The sequence below is a fragment of the Megalops cyprinoides genome, chromosome 25 (assembly GCF_013368585.1).
Source record: "Megalops cyprinoides isolate fMegCyp1 chromosome 25, fMegCyp1.pri, whole genome shotgun sequence".
NCBI classification, from domain to species: domain Eukaryota; kingdom Metazoa; phylum Chordata; class Actinopteri; order Elopiformes; family Megalopidae; genus Megalops; species Megalops cyprinoides.
The window spans coordinates 19,446,575-19,474,154 of record NC_050607.1 but is presented as its reverse complement, the minus strand read 5'-3'; the positions used below and the strand labels follow the sequence as shown (position 1 = coordinate 19,474,154).

At 43.6% G+C, this 27,580-nt stretch overlaps 2 protein-coding genes and 1 pseudogene across 2 annotated transcripts; 1 reads left to right on the top strand and 2 right to left on the bottom strand.

The window, feature by feature from the left end:
• Positions 1-1,337: 1,337 nt before the first annotated feature.
• On the bottom strand, positions 1,338-21,313 carry LOC118771938 (annotated as a pseudogene).
• On the top strand, positions 4,562-11,464 carry LOC118771901 (zinc finger protein 271-like). The gene is made up of 7 exons (XM_036520052.1): positions 4,562-4,669; positions 5,635-5,730; positions 5,875-5,967; positions 8,405-8,528; positions 8,720-9,491; positions 9,581-9,639; positions 10,052-11,464. The coding sequence occupies exons 1-7, from the start codon at positions 4,562-4,564 to the stop codon at positions 11,281-11,283; spliced, it is 2,484 nt and encodes an 827-aa protein (XP_036375945.1). The 3' UTR covers positions 11,284-11,464.
• Positions 21,262-27,580, bottom strand: LOC118771740. The gene is made up of 5 exons (XM_036519746.1): positions 27,520-27,580; positions 22,983-23,106; positions 21,917-22,679; positions 21,769-21,827; positions 21,262-21,275 (listed from the first exon to the last, which is right to left on the bottom strand). The coding sequence occupies exons 3-5, from the start codon at positions 22,522-22,524 to the stop codon at positions 21,262-21,264; spliced, it is 681 nt and encodes a 226-aa protein (XP_036375639.1). The 5' UTR covers positions 22,525-22,679; positions 22,983-23,106; positions 27,520-27,580.

Sequence of the window (27,580 nt, the reverse complement as noted above, 5' to 3'; positions counted from 1 at the left end):
CGTCCTCTCACTATACCCATAGTAAGATCCGCTGTGGATTCCCCAGCTCCATGGAAACTGTCATTAAGAGAGTTTCCCAAATCCTGTTTGGATAAGAAGGTTTCTTGAAGACATGAAATGTCGCATTTTAGCAGCAAATTGTCTACAACCATACGTCGTGCTCTGTCTCCTGCGCTATTTCCAACACGCAGTCCCCGACAATTGTAGGATATAACCCGCATTGATCACAGAGACAGCGCGGCTACCGCTCCAACGGACCCCGTTGCATCAAGTGTCGAAGTGGTCGTGCCAGACCCTTTACTCTCCACCTTCCGTGGCTCATAGTATCGCCGCACAACAGAGCCTTCAAGCTCCGGGTTGTATACCTCAGCAACATCATCACATTCAACACTCACTTTAAAAGAGCTATATCTAGTGTCCCCAGTGGCAATACGTTGGCATTGAACATCACGGCCGAGTTTTTCTTTAAGATAGTTATTTAGTGTCTCTGCATCAAGATCTGGAAGGAATTTGGTGGCAAAGACATTTACAAGCTTTGTTCGAACCACTTTTATATTACTTTGCACACCAGTGCCAATAATAGGCTTTGGCCTCCTCTGCTCAAGTTTGACTGTGCGCTGCTTTACCAGGGCAGAATGGCTCTCAGCCCTCAAACATCGGCCTTGTTTTACTACCAAGCTCCATTTCAGTGAATTTAAAAGAGCAGCAGTACCTTTAGGATTCTCATTCACCGTGACAGCCTCCACATTCATTCCAGCAGTCCTCATGGGCCACCTTTGTAGACAATGCTGAAGCTGGGTCATCAGTTTGTATTATACTGTTTTCTGTCTCAGTTTTTGTGTTTGTTGTGTATCTGAGCCACAGTGTCAACTTCTGGGTGAATCAAGGCAACGGGACCCAAACCGAGTGTCAGCAGATCAGGCTGGCTTTGTGCTGCTTGTGCTAAGTTCCTTCCAGCTCCAATTGAATGGTGAGGTTTTTAACTTGGTGTACTGTATTTATTCATCTGCCCAGACTACACTGCATCTTTTGGTTGCATTTCAGCATGTTACTGCTTTAATACTTGTGATCAGCAGCTGTTATGTTCCAGTGAGAGGGGCTTAGGGCTCTTTCCTTTGAGAGACTGAGGAAGAGTCTACATGCACTTGAGTGTGTTTGCTCCACTCAGGTATGTGTTTTGCCCGTCCGCCTTCCTAGACCTGTAAACACATTCGGAAAAGTCTATTTCTTGTCTCACTCTGCCTGATGTGATAACAGCCTAGACAAAGTTAACCCTGGGTCTAACTGTAGGAAAAGGAAAATATGTCTAATTCTCTCAAAAATCTGATCACCAGTCATTTCTTGTCTACGGGGTCAGCGTGATTGTGGATGGCTGTAATGAAGCTGTCAGCAGATGCCCCTGCCTCCATAGTAAACCTAGCTTTTTCAAAAATACTGCTGTGCCTCTTACCACACTAGGAACAGCGGGTAGGGGGCTCCCTTGTATGGGTTTGCTGGTGTTGAGTCATGTTTGCATTACGCCCAAACTGCTTCCCACACTAAGAGCAGTGATAGGGGTGCACTCCTGTATGAGTTCTCTGGTGGCATCTCAGACTACATGAATTACAGAAGCTCTTCCTACACTGTGTGCAGTGGTATGGGCGCTCTCCTGTATGAGTTCGTTGGTGGTTTCTCAGACTACATGAATGACGAAAACTCTTCCCACACTGGGAGCATTGGTATGGCCGCTCCCCTGTATGAGTTTGCCGGTGTGCCGTAAGGTCTTATGTGTATCTGAAACACTTTCCACACTGGGAGCAGGAGTATGGCCGCTCCCCTGTATGAGTTCGCTGGCATGACTGCCTGAAACTCTTCCCACACTGGGGGCATGTGTGGGCCCCTGGGGTGCCTGTGTGGGACTGTGTCGTGGTGGGGAGTGTCTTAGGGGGTGTGGGGTGCTGAAGGGTACCGCTGGGAGGCAGTGGGTTCTCTGCTCCATTTCCTCCAGATCCCAGAATCCTGCTGTACTCCTCTGGGTGACCCTTCTCAATGTGCTGGTGAAGGTTCACTTCTTCAATGTTCAACTGAAATTGGGTATGTTGCTGGCAGTACGTCGAACATGATTACTCATTTGAGACGGCATCATCCAAATGTAAGGATGGTAAGATTCACCGATTCGCATCAGTGCACCGGCATAAAAAGTTCACGATGCGATCGCCCCGATTTAAAAAGTGTGCACCGGATAATTTGGGATGAACTAGGGATGCATCGTTTCTGACATCTTTGCAGTGGTAAAATCCAATTTATTTATATATCGTTAGTAGTAGAGGCCCTATGCCTTTACTATTTAGAAATGTGACCAATAATATTATATTTAGGTTGATTCCTCCTCTCTAAACTGTTTCTCAAAAGCGCTCTCTCATCTCCACTGCTGTCAGTGGCCAATTCTCGTCAAGTCTCGCGCGAGTTGGAGGCATGTCAGGGCGAGTCACAGATTATCATAGAGGAGGAAGAAGAGCTACACGTTCCACCGAATTACTACAAACCAAATGTTTGGCGACACTTTACTTCCGGTTAGCCATCTTTCCTATTACCAGCGAATCGATAATGGTACAGTTGAGAACCAAGAAGTGGTGTTGTGTACCTTTGTGTACAAACTGCAAACAAAAACAGCCCTATTTAAGCTTTCACGCATTTCCCCGTGATGAGGACCGCAAGAGAGAGGAAGGCCTGCTGTTTAACATCTGTGATGACACAGTTGTCTGTAACATGCACTTTCGCAGCGACGACCTGTTTACTAGTAGTCTAAACAGAATTTTAAAAGATGCTGTACCTTGCTAGCTCGCTAGTTTAAGACTCCTTACTGCTGCTTTAATTTGTTGTTTTTTTAGTCCACACGGGAAAGTGCGTTTATTGTTAAGATGTGCAAGAAAATCACCCAGGCCATACAGAGATCGTTACCTTTACAAAGAAGATGTCATCTATCAATCTGCTACTGCATGAAATCAGTGGTTTTTGGCACTAAACAAACGATACGTAGCGTCCGTTTGTCGAGTATTGGTGCATACTATGGAGCACGCAATTTTGTTGACAAACCATAGCCATTTGTTGCGCGTCTTTTCTAAACCATTTTAGCCAAAGCATCTCCTTCAAAAGACTGATGCAAATAATTTATTCTGCGCTCTTGTTCCTAACAGATTCAGTGTTGTCTTCACTACACCTCCAGATTGTGTGGCTCCTCATTCTTTTAAGTGACCTGTGGCACCGTGCTCGTATTACGACAATACCGTCTACTATGTCGGACCCTATACCAAAAAGAATATGCACGTAACAAACATGAATGAATATTAAACGATCATGACATATGTTATGGCAATAAACAATTGGATAATGTCATTATACAGCTTTACTGAAGTGCATTTACAAGCTGCTAGGTGGCTTGATGTAACGTTAGCCGTCTCTCCGTTGCTAGCTGACATTCCCTTCATAATTAAAGACAAACTGTTCATGGAACAGTTCACGATCCAGTTTGGACTGTTTTGTAATATATCCACTGTTTCAGCAGCCGGTGAGACCCGGAATTTTGGCAGATCTGGAGAACTTCAGAGAGATACTCAGATCTTCGCCGGAGGTAGCGGTGACCGGAAGTAACTTTACTCCCCGTTGCTTTCCAATATGGGGGCGTGAAAAAGGCAACGTGACGACTTCCGCAACATACGCGTTTAAAACCGCGTTAAAGTCTAACCGCAGCTAAGCTAACAACAGAGCAATCGCCCCTGTGAGTTTGTGGTGTTTATACGCGTTGACATCCAATGTTACAACGGATGCTCTGAAAATATAGCTGGTAAACCGGTATGTAAGCAAGCTGTTGGAATAGTTGTAGCGATGGAAAGACAACGTTCATCAGGTAAGGGAAACAACAGGGGTTTGTACATTTTATCGTCGTTGGAAGGGCATTGTCAGAGCGGCGTCATCAATGCATCCTATGTGATCGTGTGGAGGGAGATTTAAAAACCTCTGCCTAATTCATCCAGCCGCTGCCTTAGTATAGCTTTAGCGTTAATACGTTTTAACACACCCGCAGCATTCCCCTCTGTATACGGGGAGTGCAGCCGCTACGAAACAATGCAGAAGACGTATTTGTCTGCAAGCCATTTACCGATCAAATGTCTAGCAAACGCATTTTAGCTGAATGTTTTGTTGTGCGTTCAGTCTGCAGCTGAGGAAGAGTGTAAAACTCGGCAGTACTGAATAGTTTTATTAATCGATTGATATTGATTCATTTTGGTTTAAAGAAGTTCGGAGTTTTATCTCAGGTTATGGGTAAACAAAACAACATTAAATGTTAATGGTAAACAGTAGTAGGTGGTATACAGTAGGCTGTGTAACCAGGAACAAATGCTGGTAACTGAAATCCCAGTGCTGCTTTAGATGTCAGAGGTGCTCCTGTTTGTGTGCAGATTCCTTATGTTCTCTCTCTGCTGCAGATCCCTCTCTTCCTCTCTCCTCTCTGCGCCTCTTGGTTCCCCCCCTACGGCTGTTCTCTACAGCCATGTGGCAAGTGGTGCAGCAACGAGACGTAATGCATTATGGGAAACTGGAGGAGTTTGTGACTTTGGTGACAGAGGCAGTCCCAGAGCTGCTGAGTTACAGACAGAGGAACCACCTGATTCTGGCAATACGAGCGAGGGTGAGTGAAGGGGGCTGAAGCACTTTGTAATTTAAGGTGTGAAAAATGTACGTTTAAATAAATAATGGTGGAGATGAGACAGAAAGATGCATTCTGGAGGGGTCAACAGCGGTGCTGCTGCTCCCCAGGTTGCAGTCAGAGCAGGGGCTGTTATCTCACACCCCATTTGAACATTCCAGATATCCGGATCTGGAAGTACAGAAGTCTGAGTTAGTGTTATTAAAAGTTAAGAGGATAGAGACCCTTAAGATTCGGCATCTCATTTTCAAGAGGGTCCTGTAGTGCAATATGAAACTACATACAATACAAAAAAGGTGGTGATATAAACATATAATCATGCTCCAGAATCTGAAGTAATTAACTCCACTATTTATAGCATTCAGCAATTTCATGTACTTTGCTGCCTTTTGTAAAGATAGCAAATATCCCAGCCTCAGAACTTATTCTTTTTTTCAATACCAGTAATAAACCACCTTTGTAATATACAACAAGTTAGTTGCCTCTCTCCTGGATGTAATATGCTAGGGAGAATCTGATAATAGAATCTATTGAGTTTTGAGCAGTGAATTCAAAATGGCAATATCTCAAACAGCAGTTGAAATACACAACCTAAACCTCCTGTGTGTTCATACTAAAAAATATTTTTATACTTCTTTTTTGTAGTAAATATGAGAGCGAAGAGCTTTGCCATTTGTTGTTTTGAGATGGAATGAGCCAATGGTCCAGTATGTTGACACAGAGTTTGTAGTCAGCGCTGGCTCCTCCAGCACACAGACTGACCACTACAGGGGCAGGAATGGGAGGAAGGGGAAGTGTTATGGGCCCATTATGAGTGTCTGTGGAACCAAGACTGATACTGTGGGAAATGCAGAATATGGGGAGATGTACCTGGCAGGCTGAATCAGAAGGACCCCTACACTGTACAGTGTGTTAGCTGTGTGTGAGATCGCTGTGCTGTGTTGCAGAGCTCTGATGTGAAGGTGGAGGTGTCAGAAGCTGATTTTGTGGAGCTGGTCCAAACCCTGCTGAAAGACCCAGCTGAGAGAGAACACTTCCTCCAGGTCTGACACTCAAGTCCATGTAAAGTGGGGCAGGTTTCACTGCAGAGTTCTGGAAGTAAACATTATCTCATTATTAAAGGGCCATTCTTTCTCTCCCTGTCTCTTTCTCTGTCTCCCTCTTTCCCACTTTCCCTTTCCTTGTAGCTGGGTCCCAGTTATGATTCAGCTCTGCAGATGCTGGTGTGGGAGTTCCTCTCCAGATTGGAGCAGCTGCTGCCAGTACCAGACCTCAAACAGGTAAGGAGACAAAACCCCACTGCATCACACCTGGACCTGCTGGGGATGCCAGCTCACCTCTCCATGTGCCCACTGACCCTGACTAAGCTTTTAACATATGTCGTGGAATCTCGCCTTCTAGAAAGAAACTTCAATTATGACAGTCAGAGTGCAGTGAGACAATTCCGTGTTTATTCTGAAAGCTCGCAGGGGAAAGTCATCCTACAACTCATACAGAAGTCAGAGCAATTCCAACTTTCAGTAGTGTACATCAGATTTTTTATGCAGTGATGAGGTGTGCAACCCTCAAATAGGTACATGCATCATTTCTAGGAAGTATCCAGGCAGAAAAGTTATACTTGTGTTTTGAAATATTCTGTGGTTAGCAGTTAAGTAAAAATGAAAAACTCCCTAAAATACATTCTTTTAAACTTGAGCCAGGTGAAACCATATCTATTGCTGACTGGGCATAGCCTGTGTGCCTGTGTGAAAGATAAAACATCCTTAACATTTCAGGAGAGTACACAGAGGGCTTTGTGAAGAATAACATCTTTGTGTTTAGGTTTTATGCATGCAGGTGGAAACAAAAGAGTACAAAATGATCACACAGAAGGCACTCAGCTCTCACACATACTTTAGTCTTTGTCCTCTAGTGGCAAAATTCAGTCAGTTACTCAGTCTTTGAGGGAGAGCTCCATCCGATGGCCTCCTTCAAGTTGCGGCCGAAATATCCAATTTTGCTGTGGCGCAGTGCCGTCACTACGGTTGAGTATGCGCGCTGACTGCCATACCAACGAGCCTGGCTCTTTGGCGTCTCAGTCAAAGTCGCATGTTTGGTACCCCGTAGACCCGGGTTCGAGGCCGGCTGGGATGGCTGCTCTTGCCTTTTGCTACATTTGCCATTATGATTTTGTTTGTTCAGCCAAGGAGGATGTGATAAAATTCAGAGTGCAAGCAGAAGGGAGCTATTGGAAGGAAAAAACGGACCGAATTCTTGTGATTACTGTAGAGTATGATTTTCAATTAATAGAAATATGTGAGTTCAGCAAATCTTGGTTGTGGATGGTCCCTGGATTGGGGAGAAAACAAAGCAGTACACTTCTTGGGGACAACAACATCAACACCAATTAACAGTGTACATGAGTGCAGGGTGTGTATCTGTACAAGTGTTATGTAACTATTACACTGTGAATACACAGAAAGAGATACAGTTGACATGTCACTGGTTTAACAGTTGGAGTGTGATGGTGTGTGAGAAGAAGCTTTTCCGATGTCAGCTTGTTTTGGTAGGTAGTGATCTGAAGTGCCTCCTGGAGGGAAGGAGTTAGAATATGTGAGGGCCAACATGTGAGGGGTCAGCAATGATTTTGCCTGCCTGTTTCCTGGCCCTGGTATTGAAAAGATCTCATTGTGGGCAGGTTAACTCTAATGATCTTTTCTGCTGTCCTGATGGTGTGCTGTAGTCTGTCTTGTTTGGTGGCAAAGCCAAACCAGATCATTAGACAGGTGGTGAGGACAGACGCAATGATTCTTGCATAGAACTGAACCGGCAATTCCAGCCGCCTGTATGCAGACTCATCACCGTCTTGGATGAGATAGATGACCATTGTTTCATGCACAAACTTCAAGAGTCTGACCGAGGGGTTCCTGGAGGTGCAGTCGTTAGTATAAAAGCAGAAGAGCAGTGGGGACAGCACGCAACCCTGTGGGGTGCCAGTACTGATTGTCTGGGTAGTGTATGAATTTCCCCAGCCTCACTTGCTGCTTCCTGTCTGTGAGGAAGTTGGTAATCCACTTACAGGTGGCCCCTCAGTGTCGGTTCCAGACCAGCATGTCATTTGTGCTGCTCGGTTAACCAGCGTCTCCTCGTCTGACAGCTTTCAGAAACTCTACCGTTCCTCAGGCTGACAGCAGTGGTGTAGCACCTATCCTCCACTGGGCTCCCCCTCTGCTGTAGTGCACTGTGTGACTTGTAGTGTGAGAAATAGCCGCTGGCTGCCTGTCCTGATCTCTGTCCTGTGTGAGTACAGAGGTTATCTGGTGAATCAGTCCAAATACAGTATTACCGATTGCAAAACAGGGTTACATGGGAGATAAAACATGATCATAGAAATGACTGGACACAATATTTTTAGTGTCAACTCTCCAACGCTCTGGAATGGACCAGCATTTAAAACTCATTTCTCATTTTTATGGTGGCCTTTGAGGAATAATTGCTGTTTTAATTATTTTATTTGTTTCTTTTCCTGTTCTTGATTTTTATTCATTGATTTATATGATCAATTTGTACTGTGTATTTCTGTTAGATTCATTTACATCTAGCTTTCAGTACATTCTGATGTTCTGAGATGGAATGTAGATAGCTGGGGTAAATGGAAAATGATGTAAACATATGAAAATGCAAACAGAAAAGTAGTAGTCCTGTTAATGACTGAGGTAACACTTCTCTCTCCCTCAGACTGTGTCATTGCTCGATGCTGCCCCCTCTGTCTTGGAGGAGTGTGTGCAGTCTGCCTCTGACCCACAGCAGCTTAAGGTCCTACTTCAGCACCACAGATGTGTTGGACACTTGGACAGGAATGGTAGGCCTCTGTTAGAGGATGCATATAAACCACCTTTTACAGCATACTCTTAACTGTGAAGATGCTACAACACACCAGAACATGAATATATTCTTGGTTGTGGTTTTTATCTTGTTTCCAAAGGCAGAAACAGGAACTACATTAACATTCTTAATGAATTAATACTCATTCTTGCTTGCTCTTTCTCTCAGTGACTCCTCCCTCCATAGACAACTGTATCCTGTCCTCACTTTCCCTCCCACCATTTGGAAAAGTTGATGATTTGGCTGAACTGATTGAATATGATAACCAATCAGAACCTGCATATGGCTCCAAAAAGTTAAGAACCACCTCTTCAGATGAAGAGATGACAGAATGTGTGATGGACAGCAGAGATTACACAGGGGTGGAGCTGGGATCAGGTCTGAACAGAAGTGAAGACATAGAGGAGAGGATGGAGAGGAAGACTGGATATGGGATGAGCAGGGAGGAGGTAGACATACTATCCAACATAAAAGAGGAAGAGGAATATGGGGAGAAGCAGAAGGAGGGGATGGAGAAGGAGGATGGTGTGAGATATGAAGAGGACAAGGGACTTTGGAAGGAGGGCCAAAAAGAGAGAGATGAACAGAGGGAGAGAGGTAAAACTGATCCAGCCCTCCAAACTGACAGAGGACTGAAGAATGAAGGAAAATCAGACTGTAACCAACAGGAATGGGATGGCCTTTCACCTCAGGTCACTTCCTGTCTTCTCAAGCAGCCAAGAGTGCTGATTCGCCGACTTGATGTTCCTGTATCATCACTTCCTCATCTGATGGTTAATAATGGGGACCAGGGAGTGAGTTCTCCATGGAAACGGGATGAGTTTATGCCAGTGATGGAAGAGGGCTCACTGAAGCAGAACAAACAGGTCATGATCCAGAAGGAGATGATTGGCAGCTGCAAGATCCCACTGAAACAGCCCCCAGATTCATCAGAGAAAGAGTAAGAGTGAAGGGGGACATGAACTGATTTTATTTTTCTCCTTCATTGCAATCAGCCTTATAAATAATGAGCCTTTTTGCCTTTTACAGGATCTTTGCTGGAGACCCCTTTGGATCCTCTGTCATCTCTCCCAGGAAAGAAGAATCAGGTGACAGGAATATGTGATTAATTTTTTACTCAGTATTGCTGATGTAAAGCAGTGTCCAGTCTGATGTGCAGTGCTGTTCTGAAGAGCTCCATGCATTCCCTAATGCCTCAGTCAGACGGCATGCTCTGCTTTCAATCAGCAAGTGTCTGAGTGACACTTCTTTTCATCTCGAGGTTCTTTGGCTCTGAGGATGGTATGAATAAAGATGCTGAAATCTGCATGTTCAACTCCAGCTGGATTTTTGAAGTTATATCAGTTTTGTCTCTCAGAAATCCTGGTATGTTTTTAGCCATACCGGGTACTGTGGAGTGCATTTTCTTTCTGATGCATACATTTTGATGTTCTTTCACTGTTGTTTGTATCCATCAAATCATCTGGGCATCTGTTTATCCCCGGTCTTCTCTCTCTTCAGGGCAGACAGCTGAGGTGGCGTCACAGGTCTTTGCCTGCTCCCAGTGCCCATTCACTGACATGGAAGAAGTGAACCTTCACCAGCACATTGAGAAGGGTCACCCAGAGGAGTACAGCAGGATTCTGGGATCTGGAGGAAATGGAGCAGAGAACCCACTGCCTCCCAGCAACACCCCTCAGCACACCACACCCCCTAAGAGACTCCCCACCCCGACACAGTTCCACACATGCCCCCAGTGTGGGAAGAACTTCAGGCAGTCACGTACTCTAATACAGCACCAGCGAACTCATACAGGAGAGCGGCCATACCAGTGCTCCCAGTGTGGGAAGAGTTTCAGATACGTATCACGCCTTACATCACACCAGCAAATTCATACAGGAGAGCGGCCATACCAGTGCTCCCAGTGTGGGAATAGTTTCAAGCGCTCAACTGATCTAATACAGCACCAGCGAACTCATACAGGGGAGCGGCCATACCAATGCTCCCAGTGTGGGAAGAGTTTCAGGCACTCAGCTGGTCTAATAGAGCACCTGCGAACTCATACAGGAGAGCGGCCGTACCACTGCACACAGTGTGGGAAGAGCTTCCGTAATTCATGTAGTCTGAGACGCCACCAACGAACTCATACAGGAGAGCGCCCATATCAATGCTCCCAGTGTGAGAAGAGTTTCAGTCAGTCAGCTGGTCTAATACAGCACCGGCGAACTCATACGGGGGAGCGCCCATACCAGTGCTCCCAGTGTGGGAAAGGTTTCAGGCAGTCAATTGGTCTAACACAGCACCAGCGAATTCATACAGGAGAGCAGCCGTATCATTGTTCCCAGTGTGGGAAGAGGTTTCGTCATTCAGGTAGTCTAAGACGCCACCAACGAACTCATACAGGAGAGCGCCCATACCAATGCTCCCAGTGTGGGAAGAGTTTCAGATGCGCATCACACCTTAAAGCACACCAGCAAATTCATACAGGAGAGCGGCCATACCAGTGCTCCCAGTGTGGGAAGAGCTTCAGGGTGTCATTTACTCTAATACAGCACCAGCAAACTCATGTAGGAGAGCGCCCATACCAGTGCTCCCAGTGTAGGAAGAGTTTCAAGCAGTCAACTGCTCTAATACAGCACCAGCGAACTCATACAGGAGAGCAGCCCTATCATTGCTCCCAGTGTGGGAAGGGCTTTTGTCATTCAGGTAGTCTGAGACGCCACCAACGAGCTCATACACGAGAGCGCCCATAACAATGCTCCCAGTGTGGGAAGAGTTTCAGATGCGCATCACACCTTACAGCACACCAGTCAATTCATACAGGAGAGCAGCCATACCACTGCTCCCAGTGTGGGAAGAGCTTCTGTAATTCATGTAGTCTGAGATGCCACCAGAGAACTCGTACAGGAGTGCGCCCCTATCACTGCTCTGTTCCTAGTGTGGTAAAAGGCACAATAGTGTTTTTGAGAAAGCTGGGTTTAATATGGAGGCAGGGGCATCTGCTGACAGCTTCATTACAGCCATCCACAAACTCGCTGACCCATTAGACAAGGAAGGCTTACGGGCAAAACAAATACCCGAGTGGAGCAAACACACTCAAGTGCATGTCGACTCTTCCTCAGTCTCTCAAAGGATAGAGACCTAAGCCCCTCTCACTGGAACATAACAGCTGCTGATCACAAGTATTAAAGCAGTAACATGCTGAAATGGAACCAAAAGATGCAGTGTAGTCTGGGCAGATGAATAAATACAGTACACCAAGTTAAAAACCTCACCATTCAAATGGAGCATTTAATGGAGCAGCTAATTTAAGAAATGGAAGAAAATGAACTGGGAATGTGAACTTGTGGAAAATTCAAAATTGTGAACTATGAACATGAACTTTTTCATTTTAATCTGTGTGAACTTCAACCCTTTCAATCGTACAGTCACACCAGTGTGATTTTAGCGCATATGCTAGGACCGGTGCGATTAGAACACGAGATAGCTTTAGATAGCTTTTTTAGCTTTGAGGAAACAGCGATTTAACGTTAAAACATATATCAAATAGTAAGTGAAAATTAGGAGAAGCTTAATAACACTAATGAAAACATAAATCAGCAAGAGTTTCCTCTAGTCATTACAATATTAATAATTCATTGATTATATTTTTCCTAAACAAAAAATATGGTTAAAAGTGCAGGCTGAGACATGGTGAAAAAGGGTTACTAACAATATAACGATTAGGAATTAAGACAGGTATAGCAGAGAACGGGAGAGTTTGCTCTGTAGGTAAGTTTTCATCCTCAATTTTGCGATACAAATAAACACTTCGCCCCCTGATTTACTGAGGTTGGTGTAAATCAGGTAGATTTAAAAATAATTATGTTTTCGTCTAAATTAAAACATGCTTTCACTGGGCGGTATAGTGTGATTAAATCAGCTGTTTTCCTTTAAATCAGGTGCAAGGAGCTAATATTTAGAATAAACCCATCCTACATTTTTGTGCTGTCTGGCTGACACTCCTTGAAATACATATTTATCAGTTCTATGGCTCAAGTTGATCCCCGCAAATAAGTAATAAATATATTTTTCTACGTTGTAGCAGAGACACTGGATTTATAGTGTGTGTGGATTTGTGGGGGGAGGGGGTTAAATCACGATGCCCGCTCAACATCGTGATCCATTGGTCCATCGGCCCAAATCTTGTATGTACCTGTATGTCCCTAAATTTTGTTCGTTTTCTGTTATCATTTATTTAATGTATAGTTACATTTATTCCTGTTTTTGTCATTCCTTGTTGTCTTATTTTTCTGTCCATGTTTAAAATATGTGATAAAGTATTATCATGACTTTCACCCACAAAGTTTTTCTCTGTCTATCTTGTATACCACTATGAAACACATATGTCCATTAAAGAGAAAATGGTTCCCCAAGTTGTTGCTGTATAATAAATCAGTGCTGAAAGTAGGGGAACTCCACCACAGTCATTGCATTTCCCCACATCTCAACTGCTCATCCTCCATCCCCAGCACACACTATGGACATGCTAATTTGGCTGGCTACATCTTTTGTTTTGCTTAATGGCCCTCTTCTGGAGCAGTAAGGTTCTGAACTTTTCAAGGGCCTGTAAAGTCTTTCAGTATACCAGGGGAACACAGAATTTTTTAGGTTACCAGGGGACCAGAGGCATTTTTAAATGAAAACAGGGTTAATTTTCACTTCATACCTTATGTTCTCAAATCAGGCTACCACATAGATTTCAGCCAGAGGCAGTTTCAAAGCCCAGGGAAGTGTACGTGTAGACTACTGAAAGTCCTGAAAAGCTTGCTGCTCTTTAATACAGTAGCTATCTGGATTTGGGTTAGATGGGGTCTGGGGTTGTGGGTGGCCATTGGGATGTATTTAGCTGACCTTATTCTAGTTCTTTGTGTTTTTTTCAATTTTATAATTTGACTCATTTTTCAATGTTGTAGCCACATCTCTGGTTTGACTGCCAGTTGTCACCGGTTGTTTAATTTCACTGATACATAAGTCTGTGCATTCCTCACTGCATTGGACTGCATAGAATAGATTTTGGAAGTGCAGTCTTTTGGTTGGGTATTTTTGGCAATTTCAAACATTTTCTTGCAAATATACAAAGATCGGCACTGATTTATTATACAGTGTTTGCTGAAGCAGAGAGCAGAAGCAGCAACAGCAGCAGAAGAGGGCCATTAAGCAAAACAAAAGATGTGGCCAGTCAAATTAGCATGTCCATAGTGTGTGCTGGGGATGGGGGATGAGCAGTTGAGATGTGGGGAAATGCAATGACTGGTGGAGTTTCCCTACTTTCAACCAACAAAAATAGATCAGCACTGATTTATTATACAGCAACAACTTGGGGAATCATTTTCTCTTTAATGGACATATGTGTTTCATAGTGTTAAACAAGACAGAGACAGAGAATAATTTATGTGGGTGAACGTCATGATAAACATTATCACATATTTTAAACATGGACAGAAAAATAACAACAAGGAATGACAAAAACAGAACAGATGTAACTGTACATTAAATAAATGATAAACAACAGAAAATGAACAACATGTAGGGACATACAGGTACGCACAAGGTTTGGGCTGATAGACAATGCCACCGTCCATTGCCGATGGCTGACAGACATCACGATGTAGAGCCGGCATCATGATTTAACCCCCCCCCCCCCCCCCATTAGTTCTAATCGCACCAGTTTTAGCATATGCGCTAAATGGCAAATCACACCAGTGTGACCGTACACCGTAAGGGTTAAAGTTCACACAGACTAAAATGAATAAGTTCACGTTCATAGTTCACAATTTTGAATTTTGAAAAAGTTCACAGTGCCAGTTCATTTCTTCCATTTCTTAAATTATCTGCTCCAGGGACTAAAACGATATTTGAATGGTGAGGTTTTTAATTTGGTGTACTGTATTTATTCATCTGCCCAGACTACATTGCATCTTTTGGTTGCATTTCAGCATGTTACTGCTTTAATACTTGTGATCAGCAGCTGTTATGTTCCAGTGAGAGGGGCTTAGGGCTCTTTCCTTTGAGAGACTGAGGAAGAGTCTACATGCACTTGAGTGTGTTTGCTCCACTCGGGTATTTATTGGTTTTGCCCATCAGCCTTCCTTGTCTAAGGGGTCAGCGAGTTTGTGGATGGCTGTAATGAAGCTGTCAGCAGATGCACCTGCCTCCATATTAAACCAGCTTTCTCAAAAATACTATTGTGCCTTTTACCACACTAGGAACAGCGGGTAGGGGGCTCCCTTGTATGGGTTCGCTGGTGTTGAGTCATGTTTGCATTACGTCCAAACTGCTTCCCAGAGAGCAGTGATAGGGGCGCACTCCTGTATGAGGTCTCTGGTGCAGGGTTTCTGCAGGTATCAGCAAGTCTAATTTAATGCTTTTTAATGCCCTTTTAATGCCATTTTAACATTTTTAATGCCATAAACATACATACATACACACATACACACACACACACAATAAATTTATAAAATAATCATGTCCCAACTTCTGAATTGTAACCATTCAATTTGACAATGATGCAATGATGAGAACTTTGGATATTTAAGAAAACGTGTCAAAATTTATTTGTAGATATTCCAAAATTCATTTAAAAAGCACCAATCAACTACCTGTTGAATGCTAGACATGACAAAAAACCTGTTTCTGTTTGTGTAAATTGTACTGCAATAATTCCAAATTCTATCAGTCTGGACAATGAAGGAAAAAACTCTGAAACTCTAAATTTAAAGGCTGGAACTTAATGTATGCAACATTCAAGTGCTACAGAAATTATACAACTTTGTGTAAGTAAGAGAATTAATGCATGTGCCTTAGTTCACTGGTTTTTAGTTCTAACTCTGACATTTTTCAGTTCATTGCATTTGTCCTTGCATCTCCTCCTTAGAGTGTTAGATTTTGTAATCATTTGAGCCATGAGTGTGCTAGATTTGTTTTCGGCCTCCTCAACAAGTTGATCAGCATCCTTCTGAATGCTGGCGTACACCTCCATCAACACCTCCTTTTTCTTTTTCAGTTCTTTCAGCTCATCTTCCAAAGTGTTTCTCTTAAGTCCACGCATGGCACCCTCTCTCTTCCTCCTCTTTTCATCAAGGTAGATCCTATATCTGGTCCTGACTGAGGCTACAGAAGCCAGTAGTTCCTTTGTGAGGGACACTTTGAGAACCCCCCCACAAGCTCTAATTTGGTCACAGACTAGTCTTTGGGCCTCAACAGTTTCTTCTTTTATGTTGCAAGTCTTTACTTCCCTGTTCACAGAGAAGCCTCCCTCTACTGTTGCCTGCCTATGAGATAAGAGCAGGAGGCATTGAAAGAAACTCTGGAGCTCAGGATTGGACTGGTTGAGAGCTTCATGAAGAAAAGCATCAAGTCATTGCTCCATGGGTTTGAAGGGATGAACTCCTCACTTTTGCCATGCAGTGAGAGAAAGCTGTCAAACTGTTGCACAACAGCATCACCTGCAATGGACAAATACAAAAATTACTCATTAAATCTCATCAATTTAAATGGGTGGTCACTTATTGGTCACATTGGTATGCAATGTTTGTAAACTTGTTTGTATAATTTCATTTTGATCATGAAGACTGTTACACAAAATACAATGCACAAAAATAATACAAAATATGCAACATCTTCTGATTACATACCATTTAAGACCATATCATACCCTTTTTAATTACAAAAAACTTAAACTCCTCCACAAAATTAAAAAAGCAAAACTGTTCTTAAGATGAAAGTATATACTGAGAATACAATAAAACCTGTGCATAACCTTTATTTTGAAGCTATCCCTACAACATTCCTACCAGCTGAAAGCCCTCCTGTCAATTGCTTGTCCTGTAGAAATCTCTGAACTAGAGACTTCATCTTTCCCTTGTACCATTCTGGGTCTCTGCTCATGATGGTAGGGTCCAAGCTTGCAATCTCCGTGACAGTGGGGTGTTTCAAAGGGCTCTTTTCTTGCATTTTCTTAACCATTCTGGAAAGGCACCTTATGCAGTCCCTTCTAAATTCAAGGGCAGTGAGTTCACCTATTCTGTTGCTTGATTAGCTCAGTAGAGCCTAGCAAGGAGGGATTGCACACATCATGTTAGTAATATATAAGGAATGAATGCAGTGTAGTCAATTTTTTATGTATACCTATAAAACAGGAACAATGCATTACCTTAAGCACAGACTCAGCTCCCAAGCCAATGTCAGTGTAGCCTACACTGACCCAGTTCTTCTGGTAATCAACATCAGGTTTGGTCAGTTTAAAGGGAGTGTTGTCTTGGAGTAGCTCTCACCAGACTCTATAAAATGAAAAACAAATGTCTTGTTACTTAACATTCTGTTAACCAGCTTTGCTATTCCATACTACATGGGTATTATACAGTTATTCAATGTAGTATACCCGCTTCAAAAGACCATAAAGCTCAACATAAAAATTAGTCATTTAAATGAAGCAAAAATTAAATTATTACCATCATCAATTCTGTCAAGTCTCTGCACAGAAATGGCAGGACTGGCTCATCAGTCTGGTATTTCTTTAAGAATGGACAAAAGGTTCCAGATATGGCCATGAAAAACTGAAGTTTGGCTAAGATCAGGGGATCTTCATTTGCTGCTTTGATGGTATGAAAAGAAGAGGTTCCAGGATTTGGTAACTCTTTTCTATGGACTGCCTCCACATAGTCTTTAAGCTTGGGCCATACCTCAATGGCTCTCTCTGCAACAGGCAGATTTTCCACCCATCTCACCCAGAGATGAGCCAGTGAGTTTTGTATAATCTTCTCTTCTTGCAGGTACATTGAGAAAAACAAAGTGGATTGCTCTCAACAGTTTCTCAATATCCCAAGTGGAGAAGCCAGTCTTGAGTGAATTGTGTAGAGTGTGCAGTCCACAGTGTCAGTGCTCCGCCTCCTTAGCTGTCGTACTTTTGTTTTCCTTGTGTTTTTCCTGCCCCGCTCCCCGCCCGGTCTCCGCCCGCCTGATTGCCTGCACACCTGCTTTCCATCCCCTCGTCAGCCTTGCCCTATATGTTCCCTGCTTTTCCCTGTCCTGTTGCTAGTTCGTCACAGTGTTTTTCCTCCTGTTTCGTCCCCGGCGTTTGCTTTATGCTTCTGTCTGCTCGTTTCCCGTTTTTCGACCCTGCTTGTACCCTGACCTCGTTTTTGCCTGCCTCCTTGCCTCGTTCGCTTGATTGCCTGCCTGTCCGGTTCCCGACCTTGCCTGCTCCCGTTTCCCGATTCTTGCTCTGTCCACGGACTGCCTCCCGGTTTTCGACCCTGCCCGTTTTCTGATTAGCGATTCTGCCTGACGATTCCGTTAAAGACGCTTGGAACCCGAAGCTCCCGTGGTCCGCGCCTGAGTCCCTGCCTGAGCCCCGACACACAGCTCCCAACAGAAATTAGCTGCCGACCTCCATACAGTTCAGCATGTTCTTGCTGGAGATTATTGAGGAACTTCAAGTTCACATTTGGGCCATCCACACTAATGGAAAGGAGATGCTTCAGGTCTAATGGGCGCACACGTTCCTAAGAGTAGAAATAAATATTTCATTTAAATGATTTGACATCAAAACAAAAAAACTGTAAAGATGTTACTGACGTGTTTGGTTGTTAAAATTTGCTCTTATAATTTCAAAAATAGCTTTTTAAATCACCTTCTAAAAGCAATAAGACAGGGCTGCACAATATATTGCAAATGTATTGTTATCGTGATATCAACAGGCGTAATATACTGTAGATATTGCAAAGACTACTTAAATATCGACAAATTGTACATTTCCATGGGCTGTGCATTCATGCTCTGCATGTCAATATATTTCACCAATCAGATCAGATTAGAGATTTGGAAATAATGGATTTCATTGTGTCCGCATAGGCTACTCACTGTCTAGGGTCTATGTTGGCAGCTAACCCAGAACAGAAAGCCATTAACACTGTATATTTAAGTAGTTATTTACCTCAACTCATATCATTATTGCAACACTCAACACATCACATATTGCATATTTTCCCAATATTGTTCAGCCGTAATATAAGACTCACTGAGTAATGACAAACATTTTGTATTTTCATTATGTATTGTATAAACATGGACTACTATATGAAGTAATGAATACAAAGAGAACTGTAATCCTTCTATATAAAACCTGTATCTTCATCTGTAATTCATCCAAATACAACTGCATGAACCAAAAGTAGAAATATACTTGGTGCAGCAGATCCTCAGCCTTTGAATGTCCCATGAACTGTGATCCAAGATAACGGGACTGGACACAGCCACCCTCCCGAAATCAGACATGGACATCTATTTTTTGTGGACTGGTTTAAACTCTCATCGAACATAAGCACAAATGGTCCAGCAAACAAACTGCCTAAAAGTCAGTTTGTTTTTGAAGTATGGGGCAAGTCCAAATTTTATAATGTAGCTGCTGGTTTGGTCCTTTCCACGGGTGAAAGATTTAGCTATTTGCGAATCAGGAAACATTGCCGCGAACAACTCAGAAACGCCTTCATTAGATGCATACGAGTGGTGCTGCACTGGAACCAAACGCTGCTCGAAGGTCGACCGATTTTCCTTCGGTAGCGGCTCCTCTGGAAGCCGTGGTCACTACAGCAACAGTTGTGGTGTTTGTAGTGGTGGTAGCAGGTGCTACTTTCTCAGTCACGGCAAAATAACTAGACATAGTTAATTGCGGTCTGCCTTTTACAGCCGACCTGTGGCTATCGGATTGCATAAGAGATTTAACAGCGTTGACACCCATTGTACCTGATTTTAATACTTTTTTTTTTTTTTTTTTTTACAAATACTCCAAAATCCTTCTCCATGCTGACCACTAACGGGCTGCAACCATGTTTTAAATTCTTCGTCTTCCAACCACTTTTGCTGGAATTTGCATTTACCCATTGTTTCCTCCTTCACGAAATTTGCATCTCTGCTCTCACGTTTCACTCCACCAGGTCCTAGCCCGGCACTGTCAAACATCCGGTGTTTGGGCAATTTTGCACCGGCTGGAAGCAAACTCGTTCCGCATGTTTATCACACTAATGTACATATTTTTCGACAGCAAAGGTAAGTTGTTAATTATATATTTGTGGCCTATCTAACAAAAAGGAGGCAGGAACAGAAGAAAAATGTTTTATGTGGGTCCTTTATTCCCCGACTGCATAAAGAGGGAATGCAGCTGTATGGGCGTAAAGGGAAATAGCCTATATGAAAAAAATAACTGTTCACAACTGCATTTATCTGTTAAACAACAAGATGCTATTCGAATCTTTGGTAAACACTGAAAGAATCATTTAAATTTTGCCAGCAGGCTTTGATATCAGCGTGGATGCAAAAAAGGGGAAAAAATCTCACAGTATTATAAGCTATAGGCAACAGCAGTGGCTCTGAGTGACTAAAAATAAAAGGAGGAAAGAGGAAAATAAATAACAGCATTATACACTAACAAAGCCACACTGTTAATGCACAACATTTATAGAACAAGGATATATTTGACAAAATGACATTTTAGCTGGCTTTTGTAAAATACATTCGAATTGTAAACCTCATCAAAACACACACAAGAAATATAACATTGCATGTAGTGCCTTAACTCATAGTGTATCGACTCTCCAAACAAGTAGGTTTCATTCAGTATAGAAACTTATTAATCAGTAGGCTACTCCTGTAAATCGCATCCGTCACTCCCCGAGAAGTACAGAATACGGTAGCACACATTGCTTAATACACAGCAGGAGGTACAGTACATGAGTTGCGTCCCTAAATGGTGTCGTGTGCCCCCGTTCACCCGGTTACATATATATTCAAAGAAAATTGGTACTTGGTAAAAAAATTTTTCCTCAAAACTATCTAAAATTTTTAATGCATGTTGGAATCAAATTTAATGCTTTTTAAAGTCATTTAAGGCCTTGATTTTCGCAAAATCCATTTAATGACTTTTAATGCTTTTTAATACCCTGTGGTGGTATCTCAGACGACGTGAATTATGGAAGCTCTTCCCACACGGAGTGCACTGGTATGGACGCTCTCCTGTATGAGTTCGCTGGTGCTGTATAAGACCAATTGACTGCCTGAAACTCTTCTCACACTGGGAGCACTGGTATGGCCGCTCCCCTGTATGAATTCGCTGGTGCTGTGTTAGACCAGCTGACTGCCTAAAACTCTTCCCACACTGGGAGCACTGGTATGGCCGCTCTCCCGTATGAGTTCGGTGGTGTGCTTTAAGGTCGGCTGCGTATCTGAAACTCTTCCCACACTGGGAGCAGGGGTATGGCCGCTCTCCTGTATGAGTTCGCTGGTGCTGTATTAGAGAACATGACTGCCTGAAACTCTTCCCACACTGGGAGCATTGGTATGGCCGCTCCCCTGTATGAGTTCGCTGGTGCTGTATTAGACCAGTTGACTGCCTGAAGCTCTTCCCACACTGGGAGCACTGGTATGGCCGCTCCCCTGTATGAGTTCGCTGGTGTGCTGTAAGGTGTGATACATATCTGAAACTCATCCCACACTGGGGGCATGTGTGGGCTCCTGGAGTGCCTGTGTGGGACTGTGTCGGGGTGGGGAGTGTCTTAGGGGGTGTGGGGTGTTGCTGAGGGGTGCCGCTGGGAGGCAGTAGGTTCTCTGCTCCATTTCCTCCAGATCCCAGAATCCTGCTGTACTCCTCTGGGTGAACCTTGTCAATGTGCTGGTGAAGGTTCACTTCTTCCATGTCAGTGAATGGGCACTGGGAGCAGGCAAAGACCTGTGACGCCACCTCAGCTGTCTGCCCTGAAGAGAGAGAGAAGACCGGGGATAAACAGATGCCCAGATGATTTAATGGATACAAACAACAGTGCAAGAACATCAAAATGTATGCGTCAGACAGAAAGAAATATATGTGAAGGCAGGTATTAGGGGACTCAAAATGCACTCCACAGTACCCAGTATGGCTAAAAACATACCAGGATTTCTGAGAGACAAAACTGATGTAACTTCAAAAATCCAGCAGGAGTTAAACATGCAGATTTCAGCATCTTTATTCATACCATCCTCAGAGCCAAAGAACCTCGAGATGAAAAGAAGTGTCACTCAGACACTTGCTGATTGAAAGCAGAGCTGCTGTCTGACTGAGGCATTAGGGAATGCATGGAGCTCTTCAGAACAGCACTGCCCATCAGACTGGACACTGCTTTACATCAGCAATACTGAGTAAAAAATTAATCACATATTCCTCTCACCTGTTTCTTCTTTCCTGGGAGAGATGACAGAGGATCCAAAGGGGTCTCCAGCAAAGATCCTGTAAAAGGCAAAAAGGATCATTATCTATAAGGCTGATTGCAATGAAGGTGAAAAATAAAATCAGTTCATGTCCCTCTTCACTCTTACTCTTTCTCTGATGAATCTGGGGGCTGTTTCAGTGGGATCTTGGAGCTGCCAATCATCTCCCTCTTCTGGATCATGACCTGTTTGTTCTGCTTCAGTGAGCCCTCTTCCATCACTGGCATAAACTCATCCCGTTTCCATGGAGAACTCACTCCCTGGTCCCCATTATTGACCATCAGATGAGGAAGTGATGATACAGGAACCGACATCTCTGTGACCTCAAGTCGGCGAATCAGCACTCTTGGCTGCTTGAGAAGACAGGAAGTGACCTGAGGTGAAAGGCCATCCCATTCCTGTTGGTTACAGTCTGATTTTCCTTCATTCTTCAGTCCTCTGTCAGTTTGGAGGGCTGGATCAGTTTCACCTCTCTCCCTCTGTTCATCTCTCTCTTTTTGGCCCTCCCTCCAAAGTTTCTTTTCCTCTTCATCTCTCACACCATCCTCCTTCTCCCCACCTTCCTCTTTCATGTTGGATAGTATGTCTACCTCCTCCCTGCTCATCCCATATCCAGTCTTCCTCTCCATCCTCTCCTCTATGTCTTCACTTCTGTTCAGACTTGATCCCAGCTCCACCCCTGTGTAATCTCTCCTGTCCATCACACATTCTGTCATTTCTTCATCTGAAGAGGTGGTTCTTAACTTTTTGGAGCCATATTCAGGTTCTGATTGGATATCACATTCAATCAGTTCAGCCGAATCATCAACTTTTCCAAATGGTGGGAGGGAAAGTGAGGACAGGATACAGTTGTCTATGGAGGGAGGAGTCACTGAGAGAAAGGGCAAGCAAGAATGAACTTCATTAAGTGAGAAAGGAACAGAGCCACAGAAATAAAGGAAAAGGAATCGTTTTAAATAGTCCTGTCACTGCTTTTTCAAGTTGACCTTAAATCGCTCATAAATAATATGTAATCAGCCAAAGTCTTGCATTAACATAGCTCCCATTTTTGCCTTTGGAAACAAGATAAAAACCACAACCAAAATATATTCATGTTCTGGTGTGTTGTAGCATCTTCACAGTTAAGAGTATGCTGTAAAAGGTGGTTTATATGCATCCTCTAACAGAGGCCTACCATTCCTGTCCAAGTGTCCAACACATTTGTGGTGCTGGAGTAGGACCTTAAGCTGCTGTGGGTCAGAGGCAGACTGCACACACTCCTCCAAGACAGAGGGGGCAGCATCGAGCAATGACACAGTCTGAGGGAGAAAGAAGTGTTACCTCAGTCATTAACAGGACTACTACTTTTCTGTTTGCATTTTCATATGTTTACATCATTTTCCATTTACCCCAGCTATCTACATTCCATCTCAGAACATCAGAATGTACTGAAAGCTAGATGTAAATGAATCTAACAGAAATACACAGTACAAATTGATCATATAAATCAATGAATAAAAATCAAGAACAGGAAAAGAAACAAATAAAATAATTAAAACAGCAATTATTCCTCAAAGGCCACCATAAAAATGAGAAATGAGTTTTAAATGCTGGTCCATTCCAGAGTGTTGGAGAGTTGACACTAAAAATATTGTGTCCAGTCATTTCTATGATCATGTTTTATCTCCCATGTAACCCTGTTTTGCAATCGGTAATACTGTATTTGGACTGATTCACCAGATAACCTCTGTACTCACACAGGACAGAGATCAGGACAGGCAGCCAGCGGCTATTTCTCACACTACAAGTCACACAGTGCACTACAGCAGAGGGGGAGCCCAGTGGAGGATAGGTGCTACACCACTGCTGTCAGCCTGAGGAACGGTAGAGTTTCTGAAAGCTGTCAGACGAGGAGACGCTGGTTAACCGAGCAGCACAAATGACATGCTGGTCTGGAACCGACACTGAGGGGCCCAGCCTGGAGTAAGAACCAGTAACAAAATCTAAAAATCAACTTTAATTACGAATAATAAAAATTAATTAATTAAAACCAACTGAAAACTAAAGCAGAGACCAAGGACTAGAGAAATACCTTCTTTGTTGTTTTTGTCAGTGCTTTTGGAGCTGCAGTTTGCACAAGCTGAAGTTACAGTAGATACAAGGAGTGACAAAAGTCCAGCCACGATGGGATTATAGCACAAATAATATTTCAAGTGTCAGATACAACTAATTTTTTAAATGTTTCTACAATGTTAAAATAAGCATATACAGCAGAGGCAGATGGGGTAAGCAAGCCGGAGTGCTGGTCAGGCTCTGACAGCAGGGTTTCCAGACTCTGCTACCTAGCATCCACCTCGATAATCTCTGCTCCCTGTGTAACAAGATGGATGAGCTGTTACTCCTCAATGGATCCAACAAGGATTTCTCTCGCTCTGCTGCCCTGTGCTCCACAGAAATCTTGCTTAATGAATCTACTAATCTACTTGAAGGTTGGTATACTGATGTCACAGTGTTGAAGTCATGCTGCTCAAACCTGGAAGCTTTGTTGATAAACTGAAAACTGCTTTATTCACTGCAAGTGTTTGCCTCTGAAATACCAGTCGGTGTTTACATTCCTCCACAAGCCTGTGTGAATAAAGCACAATGGTGATTAGCCGACCAGACCAGTGTGGAGCACAGACTCTGTTCTTGTTTTTTGGGGGGATTTTAACAGAGCAAACTTCAGTCAAAAACTGCCGAAATACAGACAAACACATTAAGTGTCCCACCAGGGACAGCAACATACTGGACCACTGTTAAACAACATTAAAGGATGCCTATTGCCCTGTCCTGCATGCAGCTCTGGGGCTCTCTGATCACCGCGTGGTTCACCTTTTCTCAACCTACAGGCAGAAACCAAAATCTGCTAAACCTGTGGCGAACCCAGTGAAGAAATGGAACAGCGAGGCCAAGAACACTCTACAGGCCTGCTTTCGACTGCTGAACTAGCAGCCACTGATCTGGATGAGCTCATTGACAGTGTGACATCATACATCAGTTTCTGTGGGTACATCTGCATCCCCAAAAGGACTCATATCAAATACAACAATGACAAACCCTGGCTCACCACTAAACTCACACAGCTTCATTGATGGAAGGAGAAGGCCTACAGGACTTTGTATAACCAGGCAAAGAACACACTGACAAAGGAAATCAGGGCGGCCAAAAGGGTCCTCTCTGAAAAGCTGAAAACAGACTGTTAGCCAACAACCCCGCATCACTATGGAAAGGACATTCCCAGATTCTTTCAGCATCAAAAGATCAAGAACGCAGCAGACCCAGATGGAGTTTCACCCTCCTGGCCTACTGCCTCCTGTCTTCACCAAGATCTGGACCACAGTGTAGCATAGTGCTAAGGAGTAGGACTCGTAAACAAAAGGTTGCCGGTTCAGCCTTGTGGGTTAAGTAACTTCCTGAGGCGACTGTGGGTTTAGTACTTTGCCCAAGGGTACAACCCACAAGTGTCTATTAAAACACCTGAAATACTACCCCCTAAAAGAAGTTGTCATGCCCCAAAACTGTCCTTACTGAACTATGAAATCAAATAAAAAAAGGCCGTAATAATGGTTTAACACACACTACCAGCTAGCTTGTACCTTGCCTGGCTAACCATGGAAACCTCATGTAGTGCTTCTAATATTGTTGACTCACTATGATTTGTTCTTGTGTTGTACTCTACCTCACTTGTAAGCCACGACTGATAAAAGCATCTGCCATATGAGTAAATATAAGAGTAGATGTAAATTTCAGGATTTATCGACTACAGGCCTGTTGCACTCAGCTCTGCAGACATGAAATCCTTAGAGGTTGGTGCTGGCCCACCTGAAAGACATCACAGACCTCCTGCTGGACCCCCTACAATTCACATACCAGTCCAACAGACCCGTAGATAATGCAGTCCACACGGGATTAAACCACATTCTCCAATACATTGCCTTCCCAGGGACCTACGCAAGGATCCTGTTTGTGGACTTCAGCTCGGCGTTCAACACCAACATACCAGAACTCCTCCACTCAAAACTTTCCCAACTCCCTGTGCCTGCCCCCACCTGTAAGTGGATTACCAACTTCCTCACAGACAGGAAGCAGCAAGTGAGGCTGGGGAAATTCATACACTACCCAGACGATCAGTACTGGCGCCCCACAGGGTTGCGTGCTGTCCCCACTGCTCTTCTGCTTTTATACTAACGACTGCACCTCCAGGAACCCCTCAGTCAGACTCTTGAAGTTTGTGCATGAAACAATGGTCATCTGTCTCATCCAAGACGGTGATGAGTCTGCATACAGGCAGCTGGCCCTCTGGTGCAGCCATAACAATTTAGAGCTGAATATGCTCAAGACAATGAAGATGATGGTGGAGTTCAGGAAGAACCCCCATATGAAGACCTTCCTGGGAACTATAATCTCCAGACCTAAAATGGAAGACCAAGCCATCTCCAAAAAAAGACCCATCAGAGGATATTCTTCCTTCATCAGCTCAAGAAGCTCAACCTACCACAGGAATTGCCGGTTCAGTTCTATGCAGCAATCATTGCGTCTGTCCTCACCACCTGTCTAATGATCGGGTTTGGCTTTGCCATCAAACAAGACATTAGACTACAGCACACCATCAGGACAGCAGAAAAGATCATTGGAGTTAACCTGCCCACAATGAGATCTTTTCAATACCAGGGCCAGGAAACAGGCAGGCAAAATCATTGCCGACCCCTCACATGCTGGCCTTCACATATTCTAACTCCTTCCCTTCAGAAGGCACTTCAGATCACTACCTACCAAAACAAGCTGACATCGGAAAAGCTTCTCACACACCATCACACTCCAACTGTTAAACCAGTGACATGTCAACTGTATCTCTTTCTGTGTATTCACAGTGCAATAGTTGCATAACTAACAGTTGTACAGATACACACCCTGCACTCATGTACACTTTAACTTGACATTGTGCAGTACATATGTTGTTGTTTGTTGCATCACTACTGTTAATTGGTGTTGATGTTGTTGTCCCCAAGAAGTGTACTGCTTTGTTTTCTCCCCAATCCAGGGACCATCCACAACCAAGATTTGCTGAACACATATTGCTATTAATTGAAATTCTCTACAATAATCACAAGAATCCGGTCTTCCGGTGTTTCCACCTGCATGCATAAAACCTAAACACAAAGATGTTATTCTTCACAAAGCCCTCTGTGTACTCTCCTGAAATGTTAAGGATGTTGTATCTTTCACACAGGCACACAGGCCATGCCCAGTCAGCAATAGATATGGTTTCACCTGGCTCAAGTTTAAAAGACTATTTTAGGGAGTTTTTCATTTTTACTTAACTGCTAACCACAGAATATTTCAAAACACAAGTATAAAACTTTTCTGCCTGGATACTTCCTAGACATGATGGATGTGCGTATTTGAGGGTTGCACACCTTATCACGGCATAAAAAATCTGATGTAAACTACTGAAAGTTGGAATTGCTCTGATTTCTCTATGCGAGTTCTACGATGACTTTCCCCTGCGAGCTTTCAGAACAAACATGGAATTGTCTCGCTGCACTCTGACTGTCATAATTGAAGTTTCTTTCTAGAAGGCGAGATTCCACGACATATGTTAAAAGCTTGGTCAGGGTCAGTGGGCACATGGAGAGGTGAGCTGGCATCCCCAGCAGGTCCAGGTGTGATGCAGTGGGGTTTTGTCTCCTTACCTGTTTGAGGTCTGGTACTGGCAGCAGCTGCTCCAGTCTGGAGAGGAACTCCCACACCAAC

Excerpts from the sequence above, each read along its gene's own strand:
- LOC118771740 (XM_036519746.1), bottom strand. The coding sequence starts at position 22,524 with ATGACAGAATGTGTGATGGACAGGAGAGATTACACAGGGGTGGAGCTG. Across the intron at positions 21,828-21,916 it reads CCAGATTCATCAGAGAAAGA|GATCTTTGCTGGAGACCCCT; the intron begins GTAAGAGTGAAG and ends TGCCTTTTACAG.
- LOC118771901 (XM_036520052.1), top strand. The coding sequence starts at position 4,562 with ATGCATTATGGGAAACTGGAGGAGTTTGTGACTTTGGTGACAGAGGCA. Across the intron at positions 4,670-5,634 it reads TTCTGGCAATACGAGCGAGG|AGCTCTGATGTGAAGGTGGA; the intron begins GTGAGTGAAGGG and ends GCTGTGTTGCAG. Across the intron at positions 5,968-8,404 it reads CAGTACCAGACCTCAAACAG|ACTGTGTCATTGCTCGATGC; the intron begins GTAAGGAGACAA and ends TCTCTCCCTCAG.